This window comes from Lepidochelys kempii, chromosome 2, assembly GCF_965140265.1.
Source record: "Lepidochelys kempii isolate rLepKem1 chromosome 2, rLepKem1.hap2, whole genome shotgun sequence".
Classification (NCBI taxonomy): domain Eukaryota; kingdom Metazoa; phylum Chordata; order Testudines; family Cheloniidae; genus Lepidochelys; species Lepidochelys kempii.
This window is the reverse complement of record NC_133257.1, coordinates 172,338,682-172,358,661: the sequence shown is the minus strand read 5'-3', so window position 1 is coordinate 172,358,661 and position 19,980 is coordinate 172,338,682. Positions and strand designations below refer to the sequence as shown.

Genomic DNA, 19,980 nt, shown 5'->3' with positions numbered 1-19,980 from the left:
TTCTTCTAGAAATTGCCACATTGTGGTTGATTAAAACCAGATATAAGTTTGTTGTTCAATTAAACTTATGTCTTCAAAACGTGTCCTTGTTGGACACTTGCATAGTGCCGGGTTGAATAGATCGTTGATTTTCCTTTTATACTTTATGCAGTAGCAGTGATTATTGTACATTCAGCATGTCCAAGTATGTAAAAATCAACTCTGAGCAAATTACATATCTGTTACTGTAGTAATGACTAAAATAAGTTTCCCTTGTCACTTGAATGCTCTTAATAGTCTAGAACCTACTTCTATTTTTAAAATAATACTTCTAATCCTTACCCCTCACCCCACCCCCTTTTTTTTTTTTTTTTTTAAACTTTCACTCTATAAACCTGCTTAAGAGGACATTGGTCACCTGCATTGTTTGGAGACACTTGCAGAAAGTTGAACAAGTTTCATTGCAAGCAACAGACTGTTTTTTCTTTCAGGATCCAAAAATGTATGTACAGACAGTGTTGGATGTCCATAAGAAATATAATGCTCTCGTGATGTCTGCCTTCAACAATGATGCTGGCTTTGTGGCTGCACTAGATAAGGTACCGTATGTTTAATGTCTGTGGTAACCATTATATCTCTCTGAGTTAGGGGATTTCAAAACTTTGACTTTCTTGTGTAATTTGCAGGCTTGTGGTCGATTTATAAATAATAATGCAGTGACAAAAATGGCTCAGTCATCCAGTAAATCTCCAGAGTTGCTGGCACGATATTGTGACTCCTTGCTAAAGAAAAGGTAGGTCTTACACGAAAAGTTAAAAATTAGTTTTCTAGTGTTTCTTGTTTAAAAAATTATAATCATCATAGTTGTGAATTGAAATTACACATTGCATCTGCAGAAATATATTTACATTGTTAAACACTTAATTCAAGCAAAAAAAGATAATGCTGTAATTGTTTGAAAAGCCTTTATAAAAAGTTGAATAAGGAACATGTTAGAAAAACTTCGTTTTCCAAAGTAAATTGCATATTGGACTTAAGTTTCAGTTCACAAGTCATGAATCTAGAATATAACGGTATTCATAAGTTATGAATAATAAATTTGTTCAGTAATGCACTTCTTTGACTGCAGCTCTAAGAATCCAGAAGAAGCAGAGCTAGAAGATACACTCAATCAAGTGGTAAGATTCTTAAATACAGTTTTCTTCTACATAAACTTTTAAATTTCATAATAATTTTAAGGTTATCACAGGAGGTTGCAGGTCATGTGCAGTCAGAACTTTTATTCTGTGTATTTCATTGCTTAAAGTTTTTGGTAACATTATTTTTAAAAAATGCCAAAAGTGTGTTTGTGTGTGTGTGTGTGTGTGTCTCTCTCTCTCTCTCTCTCTCTCTCTTTTTTTAAAGACTTCTTCATTCAGTCAATAGTATACCTCAGAAAGCTGAACAGAATCAACATTCTTTTTAATATGTATTATGGTGTAAAACCATTTTATCTCTTCTGAACTATTTCAAAGGTTAACATGTAAAAAAAAACCCTGCATTTACATTTCAAAAATAATTATGACACTAAAATGTATGACACTTTTAATGAAGTAAAAATTGGATTTGATACAAATTTTCAGGTGTGTTCCTTTTGTAAAAAGTTTTTTTTTGGTTTTTCCAGATGGTTGTATTCAAGTACATTGAAGACAAAGATGTGTTTCAAAAATTCTATGCTAAAATGCTGGCAAAGAGACTGGTGCACCAGAACAGTGCTAGTGATGATGCTGAAGCAAGCATGATCTCTAAACTTAAGGTAAGTCTTCCCTTTCTTAGCACTGGCTAGGGAGGCAATGTTCCTTTCAACACATGATGCATGTATGCACTTTTTAATATTTGATCAGAAAAATACAAAACTTAAAGTTCACACGTCTTTTAACCGACTGGCCATCAGTCTGTCTTTGGAATGAGATCTTGAAGTGGTCCTGCTGCTGTCCACGCAAACAACTGCTGAAACAGCTCCCCAGACTGCCACTTTTCTCTATAACCCTGAATGCTGCCTTAAGAACAATTGATTGCTTTTTGTGTTGCAATTTGGCATGGGCAATAAATAAAATAATCATTAATCAATACAGTTGAGTTCATAATTTTTTTGCGTAATTGTGCTGCTGTTTACAACAATCTTGCCAGACCTTATTTGTGTGCAGTTTTTTGAAGGGGGAGTAAAATGTCAGTAACTTTTTCATTCTCATAGTTGTTATAAAGGGCTAGCAAGTAGACCATACGTTGAGACTAGTAAATTTTCATGACAGTGTTCCCTGGCTGGTTTATTTTAATTTTTAAAATGTTGATCTCACATTTTTGGTGGCAGAACAGCTACAGAAGAAGCAATTAAAATAACACAACTTGTCTAAATGGGTTCAGAACTTTCAGAGTGATTTTTGGACATGCAGGGAATGGGTTGCCATATATTCCTCTAGCAAAATTGATTCCGATCAGAGAAACCCTACTTTTCTTGTTCTGTTTGTTCTCCCTGTGTCAAAATACATGATCTTTCAGACAAAGCTGTGCTCTTTAATTTTACAGCAAGCTTGTGGTTTTGAGTACACCTCTAAACTTCAGAGGATGTTCCAAGACATTGGTGTAAGCAAGGACTTGAACGAGCAATTCAAAAAGCACCTGACAAATTCAGAACCATTAGATTGTAAGTATTCAATTTAATATAACCTTTCTCTTAAAAGCTAAGTTATTGGTGAATTAGCCATACACTCCCTTAATTGTAGAGATACAAGGGGAAATTACCAAGTGTTAAATGAGCGAAGTATTTGATTCATGTAGCATGCCACTGAAAGCTAGAGTTATTAAAACTTCAGCTTGGATAGACTTTTTTTGGGTCTGTTCACTGTCTTCAAACAGCACCTCATGCCTCCTGATATGAACAGGTTCCTCTTTGTTTTACAGATCACTGGGGTTAGCTGTTACAGAGAGAGGATTCAACATAGTGTATCCCCCTCTGCTAAAAGTGAAGCCTGGTGTTTTTGTTAAATGTTTTTTTCCTTTGACCAAAATCATCGCTTAAACAGGGAGACTTTTAGGAATAGTACTGAAAAACGACAGGTCCTCCTTTAGCTCGGTAATTAGGCCTGTCGCTTTCAGATTCAGAGGTCTCTGATTTCAGTTTCTTCTTGAAATGGAGTGCTTCAAGATAGAGTTATCACTTGGTTTTCAGTTAATTACATTCCGTGTTGTGCAAGGTCCACTTCAGGTTTTATATAATTTTATTTTGTAATACATAATGTATTCACTTCTGCCTTGTATCTCAGAGTCTTTCTGTGCTGCAAAAAAAGTCTCAGACCCCAGGTCAACAGGGCTAAAAATAACAATGTAAACGTTCTCACTAGTTCTCACTAGTTCTGGAGTCCGGGCTCTGAGACCCACACCTCCTTGCTGGGTCTCAGCGCCCAGGCTCCAACCTGAGTGAGAACGTCTACACAGGAGCACTGGAAGTTCCCTAAAACCTCCCAGTCTGTGGCCCCATCCCCTGCTCCGCTTCTTCCCTCTGAGGCCCCGCCTCAGACTCACTCATCTCTGCCCCTGTCGCCCGTCCTTAAGGCAGGTAAAAAGTGATGGGGCGATTGCCCTCTCAAACCCCCACTTCCGGTGCCCCTGCATCTGCGTTTCTGTTTTTATCTCTGTAGCATTAGTCCCAAAAGTCTGAGTCAGTTGACCTGAACTCTTAAGACTTTCTTTTGCATTTTGTTTTTTCTCTCCATTATAGATGCACTTTGAGTCTCAAAAGCAATTGACAAACATAAATTTGCCACTTGTGTTCTTGCCAGTAGCAGATTTTTAATTAAATGGTTATGCATGAATTTTGAAAAACCTTATATTTTTCTCTTTTTTTGAAAAGTAAAAACAGGGTAATGAATGAGATTAAATGCATGCAAATGTCAGGGAATATTGACTTTAGATTCTGAGTAAATACACATCTGACCCCTCAACCCTATCTTTGCCTCACACAGTGACTTTAATTTTAACAATATGTTTTATAAATAGTAATAGTTACCCATTATCTTTTGATATTAGTGTCATCACCAGGTCAGGCAACACAGAAACCTCTCCTGTTCGAGTTGGCCTCTCCCAAACTGCACACTGACAGGTCCATAATACCAAAGGGGAGATAGCTGTTAGCCTATTAATCTATGTATGTTTCTTTTCCAGTGGATTTCAGTATACAGGTTCTCAGTTCTGGATCATGGCCCTTTCAGCAGTCCTGCACATTTGCTCTACCTTCTGAGGTGAGGTGATAAGCTTTTTAATCTTCTATTAAATAAACTAAAGTTTCAGTTTAAGTTTTTTTCAGAGATGACCTAAAATGAACTCCCAAGTATTTTCTGGCATAAAATGTCATGACTTGAACATTTTTGCCTCTGTTAAAGGTGACCTGCAAAGAATTTATTCAAATAAAAAACCTAGATTTTAAATCTCTTGTTTTATGGTGTATAAAGAAAACCTGATTTTTTTTTTCCTGCTTTTTTTTATTTTCAAAGTATCAGAAATGTCAAGTTTTGTCTTTCCTGATTGTGCTGGAGGACCTCCCAGGGGGGAGGTCTGAGATGTGTAATCCTTCTTTGTTACTGATGGGGCACTCATAATCTTTAAACAAGATGGCCTTCCTCCAAAACGTTCAGTAGTCATTAAAATAAAATGAGTGTATGCTTTTAAAGCTCTTATTTTTATTAAGATACGTTGACCCTCTCAATTACTCAGCTTTCAGTCTGTTGATTCTTGAGATGACATGATGGCTGGTTTTCCAGTCTCTGTGGTCCTCATGCTAGCTAAGACCTGAATTTCTGACTTAACAAATGAGTAAGGGAGTAGAAGAGGGGGGAAAGGAAATGACCTTTAAGGCCCTTCTTAATACTTGGAAAGAAACAAAAGAACAATAAGCCTGTTTTCTTTTCCTTTCCATATGACATTTAAAGTGAAGTTGCTCACAAAAGGAAACTCGTATGCAAGTCTGAAAAACCTTTTTTACATTTTCTATCTAGCCCCCCCTCCCCCCTAGGGAAAGGGCATGTTAACAAAGGGTGGTCTGGATTGATTTACACGCTGTAGATTCAAATATACTTCCAAGTGTGAAAATGCAGTGATGTTGTTTTCATTTTTATTTTTTTTATACAGTTGGAACGAAGTTATCAGAGATTTACAGCTTTTTATGCCAGTCGTCATAGTGGAAGAAAATTGACCTGGTTGTATCAGCTATCCAAAGGGGAACTGGTTACCAACTGTTTCAAAAATAGATACACATTACAGGTAAGAATAACCTTGTATTAGTGAAAAGGTTTAGTGAATAATTGAGTAGTCTAAACATTTTTGTGATGAGTTCTTCCAAGCTGTTCTGTAGAGGGACCTTAGTGTTGGAAGTCCCTAACTTGGTCTATTTTTTGGTATATGTCAGGTAAATTACAAAATTATACATGTAATTCTGTGTATTGGGGAGCAAAGTTTCAGAATAAATGTTTCATGTATCTTAAAAATAAGAGGCAAGCCTTCACAAGCATCCCTACAAAAGCAAAACACAAGTGCACGATGGTGGAGAAAAAATTAGGAAATATATTTTAGTTCTAAACTTTGGAGGTGGTTAAAGAGTGAGAAGGAAAATCATTTAAAAATTATGCATATCACTGAGTTTCCTTTTAAAGTGTTTAAGGGCCAGATTTTCTGAAGAATTCAGAACCCACTTAGACATAAAAAATAATGTGGGTAGATTTTTCAAGTGCTCAAAACCGTAAAAGGCTCCCTTTGGAAATCCTTCCCACTTCATTTTAGTGCCTAAATAGGAGCTGAGCTCTTTTGAAAATGTGGCCTTAAAAGTTTTTCCATTGCTTTTTTCCAAAAGATTTCTAGCTTGTCTTAATCCTTGTATGCCAGCAGTCCCTGAGATATCCATTGTAAGAAGATGAACTGTTTTTTAAAAAAAAAAAAGTGAGATCAGTGGGTTGATAGTTTTATAACCCCAGCACCTATTTTATACTCCTTTTTAAAATGGCTGAGTACATTCTCCCAAAGTTATTCAGTATGGTATAAGCTTCTGGTTTTCGGGGAGGGGCTAAATCTGACTTAGATTCTGCCCTGAATTAAAACAGTGACTACCTATGTCAACACACAAACAGCCTAATATAAATATAGGGTATGTTGAGCTCTATTTTGTACTTGTCTGAACACTGAAACCAAGTGAGTAAACGCTATATAATGGGATTTGACGTTAGCATTTTAAATTCATGTAATAATTTCGGTAATCCTCCAAGGCTATGTCTACATTACGAGTTTGGGAGGTGATTCCCGTGCTTGTGTATAACATTCATGCTAGCTCTCATCCAGTAGCAGTCTAGCTGCAGCAGCATAGGTAGTGGCAGTGGAGGCAGGGCCAAGCCCATTGGTTTCAGGCATGTGTGTACTTGGCACGGATCAGCTGCTGCTACTCGTGCTGTCATGGCTACGCTGCTATTGACACTTACGCCAGCTCGATGAGAGCTAGCGCGAGTACCGGTACACTCAAATCAGATTCCTGGCTCGTAGTGTTTGACCCTAAAGCGTGTGTATATTGTGCCTGGCCACTCTGAAAACCACGTATGCACATCGCTTAACTCACAGGAGTAACCCAGTTGACTTTAAAGCTAAACGTGTGCATAATTGTGTGCAGGATCAGGTCTTTTATCTGACCAGCTAAAATAAACTGAGACTTTTGCCTTCTCAAATACCTTACTCAGACGAACTTATGCATTTAATGTACATTTATATTGTCAATACTACTGGCGATAAACATGAACAAACCATAAGTGTGTGACTGTAGTTCATCGGCCTTGATGAAATTAGTCTCTTATCTACAGTTGTATGTTAAATGTTTCCAATGTCATGTTGTGAAATCCAATAGTCTGTGTCTAGGTTCTGTATTAAGGATAAAGTGGAAAATACTCATAATTGGGTAACAAATATTTTGAAATCAGAAAACGTATGGGTAAAGAGAGAGCTATAGCTTTGGCACCACGATACATGGAAGGAACCGTCTTCAAGTAGTTCAACTGGTCACAATCGTAGGATTTAAATTTAAAGAATACTGGAACAATGGTGGGCACATGCAAAATACACAGAGAGACTTGCTGCATTGCATAATGATTCCATTCAGGGTTCCTGGTCTGAAGATTTATCTCCCATTTTAAATAGCAAATCTTGTGTTTTATTGGCAGTTCCATGAAGCTCTTTAAAGAGCACAGTCTGAAAGCATGTGAGCCTGATTTCTCAGTTCTCAATTATCGTTCACACGTACACCTGTCATTCAAGTTTGTGTTTGTGTCAGAAGGCATGAATATGTCTCACTGTTAGTTGTGCTGCAAACATTATGCCTATTTGCTTTCTCATTATATTTTGGCATACAGGAAAATTTACTCAAAATCTTTCAAAAAATAACTATAGTACAGTCCCTAGCTCCCATTTTTTAAAAATAGTACATTTTTGAAAACTAGATTTTTGCTTAAACATCCATTTGAATGCTGTTTAATAGCTGAGAAGAAATGGTAAACTTGGATACGAAGGATCATTTAAAAGTACATTGAATATTCACTTTTTTAAAGTGATGAATCCTTCCAATAGAGTATTATGAACTTTTGTTTGCCTAGCCATAATTGTTTAATTATCAGGTTTCATCAAGGTTTCAATTCAGTCGGGGGGTGGGGTGGAGGGAGGTGCTGTTTGTGGGTGTGCGTGTTCGTGATTGGTGAATTTTCCAAGGCATTCAAGTTCAAATACACATTCAAGTTGTGCGTATTTTCACTTAGATTTTATATTTGGCCTTTCTTTTCTTTCTTTGGGGTCTGGAAGGCATCGACGTTCCAGATGGCAATCCTACTACAGTACAACACAGAAGATGCCTATACTGTTCAACAGCTGACAGACAGTACTCAGATAAAAATGGTAGTGTCTTAATTATGTATTGTATTACACTAGTTTTATGTTACCACTGCAATGTAAAGTCTCTGGTCATGGGGTTCAGCCCACTTACTGCTATCATGAAAAGGGGAGCAGAAGGTGAGATCTGTTTGACTTAAACGTTAGTTTTTGTTCTTCTGGTAGCAGTTGTGTTGCTTTGTTGGTCAACTTACCTTCCTGTTCAGTTTCCAGTAATCATAACCTCTTCTAGGTTTTATTTCTGAGGTTTCTAGCAAATCCTGAAGTGTGTAGACACTCTTACTAATCACTATGCTGAATTCTTTAGAATTATATTACTCTCTGCCTCTCTCCTCTGCTCCTGTAATTCGTCATTGGTTTTCTAGTGCGTGTGTTTTTGTTTTAAAACTTCTGTTTTTGGGAAACCTGGTAGTCTCCCTTTATTATCAAGTTCCTAGACTTTCCCATATGTTTTATATCCTGAAAGATTAAGAACGTGAACACGTTGAGAATATAGGCACATTGGCTAAGCGTTTGTTTTACTTGGAGAGGCAATGCCCTACTGTTTCTTCAAAAGCAGACGCTGTACCTCAACTGTTAAGAACCAGGTGTAAATAGGCTCACATGAGGTCTGCTAGGGCATGTCAGGGAAAAGCAAATTATCCATGGTCTGCAAACTTAAGTGACCTGCCAAAGAGAGAATAAATCTGTGAACACAAATTAGAGTTTTGGATGCTTCATAGAAAATTCATAGGTGTTTGTCCACAGGGGGGAATTGCCTCTCTTTTATGGACATTGTCAGCCACCGAAGTAGCTGCACCCAGTGCAAACCAATAGCTGTAAACAGATAGAGCTGCTATTTTCACGGATGGAGCTTCCACCTGCTTCAAACTGGGTTCAGTTTCAGCAGGGAAAATAGCAGCTTCACATGTCTATACTGGAGATATACACTGGTGCAGCTTCCTCAGGGACTGGCCTCCAGTGTTTTGTATTGGGAAAAAAATATTCAGACATCTGCCATCGTGCATTTTCTGAGTTCTTACTCAGCATAAATGAAATAGTCTTTGGATAGATGCTTTCCTGCATGTCAGCACTATTTCGTGGGGAAAGGGTCATTAATGGGGTAATTGGAAATTTGTCTGGTTGAGGAACCTCAGAGTAGTCTGGCACAAAAAAGGGGAAAATCTACGATTGGGTTCATGCTAAAGTGGAATGCTTTGTCTTTAGTCCTCTAAAATGAAAAGTTTTTAATATTTCCCTGAAGCTTTTGTGGTATTTTTCAATCATTTATTCTCACTGTCTGAATGCTCGACATGTTGTATTTTTCAATTTTTCTGTACCTATTGGTGATTTTTTTCAATTCTGCCTGCAGGACATATTTTTGTAGCTATGAAAAATGAAATTTGAATAGTTCCAGTACATTGCAGGACCTTTCAATTATTTTGTTATAACTCAATGTCAAAATTCATTGGACATTTGAAAGAAAAATGTATTTTAAGTTTGCATTGATAATTTCTCCTCTAACTTGTAGGATATCTTGGCACAAGTTCTACAGATCTTACTGAAGTCAAAGTTATTGGTAAGCTCTTTTGCTTTCTTGCATATTTAATTTATAGAAAAACATTTTAGCAAATATACAATAATTTTTTGTTTGTTGTAGGTTTTGGAAGATGAAAATGCAAATGTGGATGAGGTGGAATTGAAGCCAGATACCTTAATAAAACTATATCTTGGTTACAAAAAGTAAGAAGAATCTAATAGTATAAACCAGTTGTGTATAAATGGTAACAATCTGTTTCTCTGAAGCTCCTGCTATTTATAGTGTCACTTTAGCAATGCTATAGCTATGGTTGAGCAAGCAGTCTAATGGGTCTATAAAGCAAACAGGATGGCACTCACCAGCAGTGTCAGTAAACATACTCTCACCTCTTCAGCTCTTGATTCTTGCTAGTCACTGGGGCACAGTAAAATCTGGTTTAATTTAGTTAGACTTTGATCACGTAGACACATTTGGCTAGTGTGCCATCACCCGTTTTTTGCCATTGGTCCTGACTTACGCAAGCCAAGTAAATAAATTACATTTAAAGGGGTCTTAATTTAAAAAAAAAAAAAACCACCAAATCCAAAGATTTAAGCGCATGGCCATTAAAAACAGCCCCTGAAAAAGATCAGTGTGCTTATTTAGAGATTTTGAGCGCTGAAGTGCCTTAAAAACTAGGATTCTCTTTGCAGTTTCTTTTTTTTCGCTCCTGTTGTTCCAATGCCATTTTTATAGCTATACATCTCAAACTATACAGTAGTGGTTTTTGTGTAATCTCAGTTATGAATTCCATACTGATGATGGTTTATTTAAGAAACCTTTTAGTCTAGCGCATGTAACTTAATCCACATTCTAAAAAATAAACCACATTTTGTGTGAAATGAAATGAAATTTGTATTTAGAAATCCTCCCTTGTATTTAATCTTTTTTTCCTTTCCTCCATATCTGAGCTAGAGGGATGTTCCAAACAAACTAGAGGGCTGAGTATTCTCTCTTATGAGAATTCATAAACAGTTATATTATTTGGTGTTAGCAACACTGATGTTGTTATGCTTTGTCTAGAAGTAACCTCTTATTTACATGTAATTATAGCCATATCAGATTTACAAATTCTATAGTCGAGTGTTCTAAAATAATGTCACTTATTTTAAATGTGGAATGGTAATAATTAGCCATGTGATCAGCAGGTACCATGATCATCCTTGTGCAGTGTTCTTTAACACTGGATGTATTTCTACCTGTTTTGTTTTAATGTTCACTATCTTTTTTTTATACTCTCCTTTTTACGAAGCAATCACTTCTTTTGTTTGAATTTCAAAATCAGTTAAATAGAGAAAATTCTGTTTTCACCAGTGCAGTGAATTCATAGGGATGTTTATAACTATGGCTTATTTGAAAAATATCAAACTGCAATAGTGGGTTTTGGGTCAGGATTTCTACCAATCTTCATAAAATATACAAATGTGTAATGCAACAATATCTATACTTGAAACAAATTAATTAACATTATTATGAAGGAAAAATTCCAGATTTAATCAATCCTCTCCTTGCTAGGATCAGAATGTAGTAAGTTAACCAACATATTGACTTTTCTCCTAAATGTTGTAATTCCCTGTTGTCCATGTGTATGCTCATAGAATTGGAGTGCAGCATCAGTTCCATTTCTCTCTCATAGAGGCAGCACTCTGAGTGAGGCCAAAAGTCTGTGGGATAACTAATTGCAGTTGATCTGGTAAATAAACAATAATCCAAATTGTTCACAGCTTGTTCTTGAGGAAGATTAAGTGGTAAATTTTCAAAGTTCTGTTTTCAAAAGTAACTTACAAGCCTAACGGTCAATGAGACTTAGGTTTCCTAAGTACCCGAGTGACTCTTGAAAATAGGGCTTTGGCTCTTTTGAAAATGTTATCCTTGGTTCCCAGAACAAATCTTAAGCTTTGTTTTATTTTTAGGTAAATTTAATACAAATGGAAGTTTTGCTTTGAGTTTTTATTGTTAAAGTTCCTGCAGTATCAAACTCTCTCATATGCATTGTGCTAGTAGTTGTTGAGGACCAGAAAGTGAAACTGGCATATAGGGTTGTACTGTCTTAAAGCCCTGATCCTGTGACAGTGACCGTGTCTGTGTGGATGGACCCATATTGACTTCAGTGGGGTTTCACATGGGTGCCAGGATCGACACATGAGGATGCAGTTCCAGTTTTGGGTTCCATGTGAAGTACAATGTAAATAGTGAACAAATATGAATGGTAAAAATAAATGAACCTTAGAATTGAGTAATGCAGGTAAATCTCCCCCCCCTCCCCCCCCAGATATAAGTTCCTTTTAAGTTTCAAAGTCTGTACTCCTTTGACAGTCAAATGCACAAGTAGTTTTTATTTGACTTTTGTGATCAAAATTCCTAGGTTTCAAACATTATATTTTGTTATCTTAGTTATTTTTAAAACAAAGCCATAGTTTGAGATCTATTTGGTTTTCTCCTTAAAAGAAGACTCAAAACTTAATTGAAATGTGCAGTTCTCCCAATTTAAGTCTATGCTTTTGCACCAGAATTTTGTCCAAATGTGTTCTGATTCTGCAAACTCAGGGGGGGCTATTCACATAAGAAAGAGTTTGATGGATAAATCTCATTATCACTTTGAAAAATCACAAACCTTTCTTGTATTCACCATTTTGTTGGGATTATGGTATATAGGGTCCAGTTGTGCTTCTGTACCCTAGAGTACAATGAAATGTATTCCATCTGGCCTAGGTAGCCTTTACAATAAAGAATATCACAGTGTTAAGATCATTTGAAGATCACTGCCCAATGTCACATTTGGGAGAAAGGAGGCAACTATGAAATTTCTCTCCTATCCTATCCTCCTTGTCCCTAAGTAAGAAAAGCTGTGTTGGGAGCAAATGGGGGAAATTCGTTCTTTTTGTAGAACTGGAAATGGAAGGAGTAATCAGATATTCCCAACTTTCCATTCAGATTTTCTTTCTGAAATTAGGCTAATTATTTACTTCCCTTTCCTGGCAGCAAAAAATTGAGGGTCAACATCAATGTGCCAATGAAGACTGAACAGAAGCAGGAGCAGGAAACTACACACAAAAATATAGAGGAAGACCGGAAACTACTGATTCAGGTGCGTTGGATAGTAGTTTGATGAGATCAACCACATGCCATTGTAGGCGATCTACGACTGCTAGTACCAAATATCCCCAGCTGCCGAAGAGTACACTAAATAGCTCTTGAGTTACTGCAGTGAATTCTTTGCCAGGTGTCTGGCTGGTGCGTCTTGCTGACATGCTCAGGATCTAGTTGATGATGCCATATTTGGGGGTCAGGAAGGAGTTTTCCCCCAGGTCTTTGCCTTCCTCTGCAGCGTGGAGCATGGGTCAGTTCCTGGTTTAACTAGACAAAATGAGAGATTCTTTATAACATGAAGTCTTTAAATCATGATTTGAGGACTTCAGTGACTCAGCCAGAGGTTAAGGTCTATTATAGGAGTGGGAGGCCTGAGGTATGCAGGAGGTCAGACTAGATGATCACAATGGTACCATCTGGCCTTAGTCTGAGTATGCTTCAGCCCATGAACTAAAGCTCATAACTTTTCAATACTTTTCATGAAAATATTGCAAAATCTTGCTTTTTTATATTTATTCCTAAATGAACACAATTCCTGGGTAAAACAAACTTGAAACAAAAGACATATAATAGGATTTTCAAATATTTATCTTCTATAAATAGAAAATGTAGGGAGATGGCTTTTTGTTGTTGCTGACATTGAACAACATAGTAAGGAGCGTTTAGGTTCTGAGGATTCATACATTGATTTTGCTGGGCATCTAGACGAGATGTAAACTCCAGAATGTTGTTCAGATTTAGATGAGCATCGTGGAGTCGGCTTGCATTGTACCAGCTGCAACTCCAAATCCACCTACCGAGGAAAAAGTTGTATTGGCTCTAAGTGTGCTAATGTTGCCATCGCTGTCCATTACTAATCCTGGCCTTATGCAAAGCAATTTGTAATCATGTAGATTCTTATGTGCCTAAGAACAGGCTTATGGCGAGTGTTGACTGTTTTAATCAGACACTCTGAAACTTCTCAGTAAGAACTCTGTGTATGCGCGTTGCACCACTGGTCAATGTTTTCATCCCCCTCTTCGTTAGCAGATACAAGCCACTGGTAGAGGCATGATAAAGCTCTGAAGGCAGTGTTTCCCAAACAGCGGGTCACAGGAAGGCTCTAGATGAGCTGTGGGCCTGATGCGGAGGAGAGGCCCCTAAGGGGGAGAGAGTGTTGGAGAGTGAGTCCACTGCTCAGTGGTGACTCCTGTCTAGGGTGACCAGACAGCAAGTGTGAAAAATCGGGACGGGGGTGGGGGGTTAATAGGCTTCTATATACGAAAAAGCCTCAAATATCGGGACTGTCCCTATTAAATCGGGACATCTGGTCACCCTACTCCTGTCCTGTAGGACTGGGCCCAGCTCCAGGTGTTGCCATCTGGTGAAACGCTACACTCCCTAATTTGACTCGGCCGCTCCTCTGTTATGACAGAGGAGGCTGGGCCAAACCTGAGTTGCCCTGTGACCCCATATGCTACGTTGCAGTCCTAGGGTTGCCAACTGTCTAATTGCACAAACCCAAACACCATTGCCCTGCCCTTCTCCGAGGCCCCACCCCTAGCTCACTCCAGCCCCCTTCCCTCCCTCGCTTTCCCCCACCCTCACTCACTTTCACCGGGCTGGGGTAGGGGTAGGGGGTGCAGGGGTGGGGCTGAGAGGTTTGGAGTCTGGGATTCGGACCCTGTATGGGTCTCAGAAAGACAAATGGAGTTGGTGGGTTGTCTTAGTAAAAAGTTTGGGAACCACTGGCTTGATCCACAATGGCAAATTGTATCTTCCTAAGAAAGTCTGTTTCTACTTTGCTATTTAGGCTGCTATTGTGAGAATTATGAAAATGAGAAAGGTTCTAAAACACCAGCAGTTGCTTGGAGAAGTTCTAACCCAGCTGTCCTCAAGATTCAAACCACGAGTTCCAGTAATTAAGGTATGTCAGATCAGCAATAATGGATCTTAATTTTTTTAACAAGTGTCTGAGTTAATGGAATGATTTTAGAAAGATTAAAGAAATAAGTTATTCAACTATTATACTTTTAAGTAGGAAACGTTTAAATATTCTCTTATAGCTTCTCCAAACATACTGGTATGGGGAAGCTAAATAATAAGACTTCGTCATGTGCCAATAAGCATACTGTAGCGTGAATTGTAAAATAATAATTTATCATACAGTTGTCAAAATAAAGGAACCAGATACATCTTGGTTTAATTGTTTTATTGCTCACTTACAGAATAATAATGTTCAGTGAGTCTCCCAGGGAATTAGTGACATTTGACAGTATCAAATCACCTTTATTTCATTGAATGGTGTTTGTGAGTGGCGTCTTCGAGGCATGGCCAAAAAATTCCCATAGTTTAAATGGTCCATTATTTATGCCATTTCCCTGCTAAATAGTTTTAATGCTAGTCTTCAGGAGAAATATGTATTCAGCATGGCACTTAACAGTGAAAACGTTTTCTTGCTCTTAAAATACCTGCTGCAAAGTGCCTGTCTGGGGTTTGTTTTATGAAATGCACTCCTGGCCTTTCCCCATCTCTCCTACAGAAATGCATTGACATTCTGATTGAGAAGGAGTACTTGGAGCGTGTGGATGGTGAGAAGGACACCTACAGTTACTTGGCTTAGCATTTTTATTAGCAGTTGTCTGACTGTGTGAGACGCTCAGCAAATAGTTATGTGATTGAAAGAATGAAAACAACTGAACTTCATAGCAGCCAGTCTGCTGCCATTTGGACCTCCCTTTTTAATAACTGAGACCAGGACTCCCATCAGCCAGTCTCAGATTTACATCGGAACTGCTCAGGATTGACACATTTCAAGTATGTAAATATGGACACCGATGCCATTTAACCTAATTTAAGAACAGAAAGGAATCAAACCCTTCTCCACTGAGGGTTGCATGCTACTGCATTTAAATCAATACATGGGCTATATGCTAAATAGCTGCCCCCACAGGCAGTGCTTAGAAATGTCGGCAGCACTTTGAGAGCGAGTCTGAAGGGACCTATGTGTAATCTGCTATGAAAACCCATTTGTATAGTGTGTTTCATTTTTTAATGTGATAAATAAAAAAAAAATTAAAAGATTTCTGTACAAGTTGCATTTGGTTTTATTGTTCTAAGTTTCACTACTTTCTAAATGTAAATAAAAGGTCTAATGATTATGAAAGCTACAGTAATTCATTAGTTTTGCTTTCTTTCATTTCCCTGTGATTCAAGCAAAACACAGCACTGGATTGAAAAATCATTCTGTATCTGTGGCTTGGTGGGGGAGGAGTGTGCACTGAATTGTGCGCACGGATTTTTTCAAGATAAATAGCAGAAACTTGGAAGATGGGCAACAACGTTTTGGCATTTGTTTCAGAATTTTTCTAAAATGGATACACCAGAAACTAAACTCATCTACTTATGCTGTTAGGTGATATTTTTGGCCAAGATTAATCATGTCACTTTTCTGAATAGTGTGGTAATATATTTTGGATGCACATTCCCACAGACAAAACTATTAAAATTAGGTACTTAAAATGGGAATAAATGCTTTAGTTTTGAATCTTAGAGCATGTGTGCTGATGCTCAATCTTTTTTCATATAGTGAGTGAACTCTAGCTCTAACATCTACAGCATTGTTTCTTTAAACTTACATAATCTCCTGGCTGTGGAAGCCTGATTAAAATACAATAAAGCCAAACCCTTGTTTCCTAATGGTGGGAGTTCTGTACTCACTATCTCTACAAATGGAAAATAAATTCTTGCTCTGAGCGTTTCCAAGTCCTCATTGTGAGCAGAGGCTCCAACTTGATTTTCCAGGTGCACCTTCTGCACTCAGACACACCATAGCATTAAACCTTTTTCTTAGAAATCCCCATTCCCTCACAGTGTGCGTTATGGGAAGTGAAGAGAGGTGGCTAACAAAGATGTGTGAGGAGATTGTCTTGGCAACTCTGCACCTCCTGGACTTGAAGCATTTAGAGGGGATAAAACGGTTCTGGTTTTGCTTTGTTGAAAACACTGCTGCTTTGCCCTAGTGAAGACGTAACAAAAAATGGCCAGAAAAAGTGGCAAAAATGACTATACCCTATTGAATTAATTGTGGGGAGCTGTTACAAGTGAGCTAAAGGCTTTAAAAACAGTCTTGTGTCACACCCATCTCTAAAATCCCCTTTAACTGGGATTTGGTCCTGCTTTGAGCAGGGGGTTGGACTAGATGACCTTCTGGGGTCCCTTCCAACCCTGATATTCTAAGAGGTGTGCATGCTGCTACTAGGCCTGTGTCAACACACTGCAGTCTGCCCTTACAGTAATACAAACTGTTGGGAAGGTGGTAAATGCCATTTGTAGTTTAGAGGAATGTTTTTGCCAGTTTTAAAGTGCTGCATTTTTGACACACTGACTTGTATGCAAGCCATGGAGTTGGTGGTTGTTTTGGGTTAGGCTCATTCAAAAATGTTTCTGCAGAACACTCAGCACTTTTCCCTGGGAAGAAGGACTAAGCTAGAAATGGAGGGGGGAGAACGGTTACAATGCCAGAAATGGTTATTGCTCTGCTATGGCTTACCAAGCTCCTTGTTTAAACTGCAGCCTGTGTAGCTCAACTGCGGTCCGATAGTTTCTACACAAGGATAGGAGTGCTCTGGACCAACAAACGGAAGCAGAAGAAAAAATCTGGTTAAAGTGAGCTAGCAGATGGATTTATAGCCACTTTCTGAGATGGCCTGTGGAGAACCCAAGTTAATAGAGCAGCAATTATCCATTTCTGCTAGTGCTCCCAAAATACTGAGAAGGGTACAGGGTGGCAACAGGTCTGTGGAGTCTTCAATATAAGCTGGCTGCAGGCCTGCAGGGCTGCTGTTTTTCCTGTAATGAGGTATGGATGAATTCTTGGTTTCTGCTGGAGCCTTTGAAAAATAGCTACAAGATAGTGACAGGTTTCAGAGTAACAGTCGTGTCAGTCTGTATTCGCAAAAAGAAAAGGAGGACTTGTGGCACCTTAGAGACTAACCAATTTATTTGAGCATGAGCTTTCGTGAGCTACAGCTGATGCATCCGATGAAGTGAGCTGTAGCTCACGCTCAAATAAATTGGTTAGTCTCTGAGGTGCCACAAGTCCTCCTTTTCTTTCTACAAGATAGTGGAAGTTGTTCCAGCAGAGACCGATGGAAGTTAGTCTAGCCTTAGGATAATGCGTTGCTGCATTATTTCAGCATGAGGGAATACCACTGGTGAGTACTGAGGGGACTGCTGACATTGCAGCACTTGCCTTGTGGAAGCTAATGGCACCAGTTTGGGACCACTACAGTGGTGGCTGTCTGTCAGGGAGGTTTGTATGGCAGATGTTGCAGGGGTGAGTGATCAAGGTAACTAAGATCCTTGGGGGATCGAAACTGGGGTTTGAGAACTGTGCTCCCATCTGGCATGTGACTATAATTTAATACCCAGTGTGTAACTTCTTGCAGTAAAATTCATATATTGAGCCCATCTACTTTGTGAAAGTTTAGCCTTGCCCTTGTCTGCAGTTTTGAGTGATAGGGCTCTGGCAGCTGTTGTGCACCAAAAGCAAAGAACGAATGCTGACTTTCACACTAAACCAAAAATCAAGCTAATCCCATTTCAAAACAAGCCAATCCCTAAGTACCCAACACTGACTAGATCCCCTCCAGTGTGCAGTCTGGGACTGTAGTAGGGCCACTGCACCCCTGACTCCCCCCCCTTGCTTGCCAGGAGTTAAATCCAAAAAAAAAAAAAACCTACAACCCAAAAACAAGCCCAATTTCTGTTTTTTGCCCCACAGGTTTGGCATGTCAGGTTGGCAATAGCAGCTCTTGCAAATGAAGGAGGATGACTCTGGGAAGTAGAGGACAGAACAAAACATAATATACTGACAATAGCTGGTTTTGACCTTTCTTAAAGGTTTCATTTTGAACCTTACTGAAATGTCTTTGTACAGCAACTTGTTCCTTTGCAAATTTTCAACCAGCTCTCTCTGTACAGCTGAGTTCCATAGTGGGTGCTGCCCTGTTTTGGCAAACTTGAGGGCTGTGCAGTAGTAAATCAGCCAGGATCAGGTACCACTATTACAAAAAAAGCCAATTCAAATCCATCCACTTCAGACTTGCAGCTGTTAGTATGCTGAGGCCACCCTAAAACAGTGGTCACATGCCCCGAGGGATACATCTAGATATTTGCCTAGTTTCACAACACACTACATAAAAAGTACTAGAAACAGTGACTTATTTATATACTATACACTGAAATGTAATTAGTAATTAAAAAAATCAAGTAGAATATAAATGTTGTATTGTGATTTTGTGAACAAGTAGTTTTAAAGTGAGGTGAAACTTGGGGGTATGCAAGACAGACTCCTGAAAGGGGTACAGTATTCTGGAAAAGTTGAGAGCTTTAGGGCAGTGGAAGGACACTGTTCCATACTTACTTTTTCCCTTTGGAAGAGAATTAAGATAAGTGTAGTTTAAGAACTAAAGTAGCCTTAAATCAGGCTTGTGTGTAGAGGCTGTTAACTAAAGGCATGCATTTGAAGTGTATTAATGAACATGGACTCACCTAGAACGCAATTAAGATGCCCCCACATACAGTTTGGAGAAAGGGTCTATGCCTGCCCCAATTTAAAGACTACCACTCAGTTCAAGTGAATACACAGGTTTAGGTACTAACTTGTCCTTAAAAACAAAGCAGCAGGGGGACTGAATTTATTTTCCTCTGCTTCCCAGTCAGCTAATTGTGTTTTAGTCCCCCACAGACAACAGGCTAAATAAATACTCATTTTAAAAAAAATAAAACCACACTTGTTGCTGCTTTTACCTTTTCTTTAAGTGCACTATGTACCCTCAAAAGACTTTCTCTACCGAAATTATTTTAACTGCCTAGAACACCCACTATCGCTCAAATACACTCAAAATGAAGAAGTTCAAGTATCCTTTATTCAAGGTTGAAAAATGTACCACACCGCATTATTGCAAAAGTTCATTGGTACAAAACACTTTGCAGCTAGTGAGAAGGCAATAAAAAGTTGATTTTGAAATTTGTTACTATAAATTACTGGTACAGTACTTTGCAAATTCAGGATTTCAAATTGCATCATTTTTCTAAAATTGCCCACAGTACTAGAAAATTCCTGGAGATAAGGCAGCTGTTCAAAAGTAGAGGTAGCTGGTATCAAGGGATTTCCATTTCTCTTTCAATGCCTACATATTTCAGTGCATCAGCCTGGCTATATCTGGGGAGGAAAAAAGACGTACACATCAAAGACAAGATTAATAAAGTTGTAGCATACTCGGTCCCATCAGTAACATCAAGAGGAGTTTAAGGTGCTGAGCCTCTCAAAAATATTGGGATCCAGTCACATAAAAGGTTGAACACACTTCTGTTGCCTTTGTGCCCTTGCATTTAAGTTATTGCGCTAGAAGAAGACAAAG

At 38.4% G+C, this 19,980-nt stretch overlaps 2 protein-coding genes across 9 annotated transcripts in view; one reads left to right on the top strand and one right to left on the bottom strand.

Annotated features, from left to right (window-relative positions):
- Positions 1-15,649, top strand: part of CUL1 (cullin 1) — an 84,584-nt gene extending 68,935 nt beyond the window's left edge. The window contains exons 10-22 of the mRNA XM_073332777.1: positions 471-578; positions 666-772; positions 1,109-1,157; positions 1,643-1,774; positions 2,545-2,662; positions 4,180-4,256; positions 5,143-5,274; positions 7,840-7,932; positions 9,437-9,484; positions 9,566-9,648; positions 12,467-12,572; positions 14,367-14,480; positions 15,096-15,649. Coding sequence (XP_073188878.1) covers positions 471-578; positions 666-772; positions 1,109-1,157; positions 1,643-1,774; positions 2,545-2,662; positions 4,180-4,256; positions 5,143-5,274; positions 7,840-7,932; positions 9,437-9,484; positions 9,566-9,648; positions 12,467-12,572; positions 14,367-14,480; positions 15,096-15,176 — 1,248 coding nt within the window. The 3' untranslated portion in view covers positions 15,177-15,649. The remainder of the gene's footprint in view (positions 1-470; positions 579-665; positions 773-1,108; positions 1,158-1,642; positions 1,775-2,544; positions 2,663-4,179; positions 4,257-5,142; positions 5,275-7,839; positions 7,933-9,436; positions 9,485-9,565; positions 9,649-12,466; positions 12,573-14,366; positions 14,481-15,095) is intronic.
- Positions 15,650-19,463: 3,814 nt separating this feature from the next.
- The window catches only part of EZH2 (enhancer of zeste 2 polycomb repressive complex 2 subunit), an 85,214-nt gene continuing 84,697 nt past the window's right edge, over positions 19,464-19,980 (bottom strand). For all 8 annotated transcript variants that reach the window (XM_073332770.1, XM_073332775.1, XM_073332774.1 and 5 more), the window contains one exon: positions 19,464-19,781. In XM_073332770.1, the coding sequence (XP_073188871.1) occupies positions 19,721-19,781 (61 nt within the window). In that variant the 3' untranslated portion in view covers positions 19,464-19,720. The remainder of the gene's footprint in view (positions 19,782-19,980) is intronic.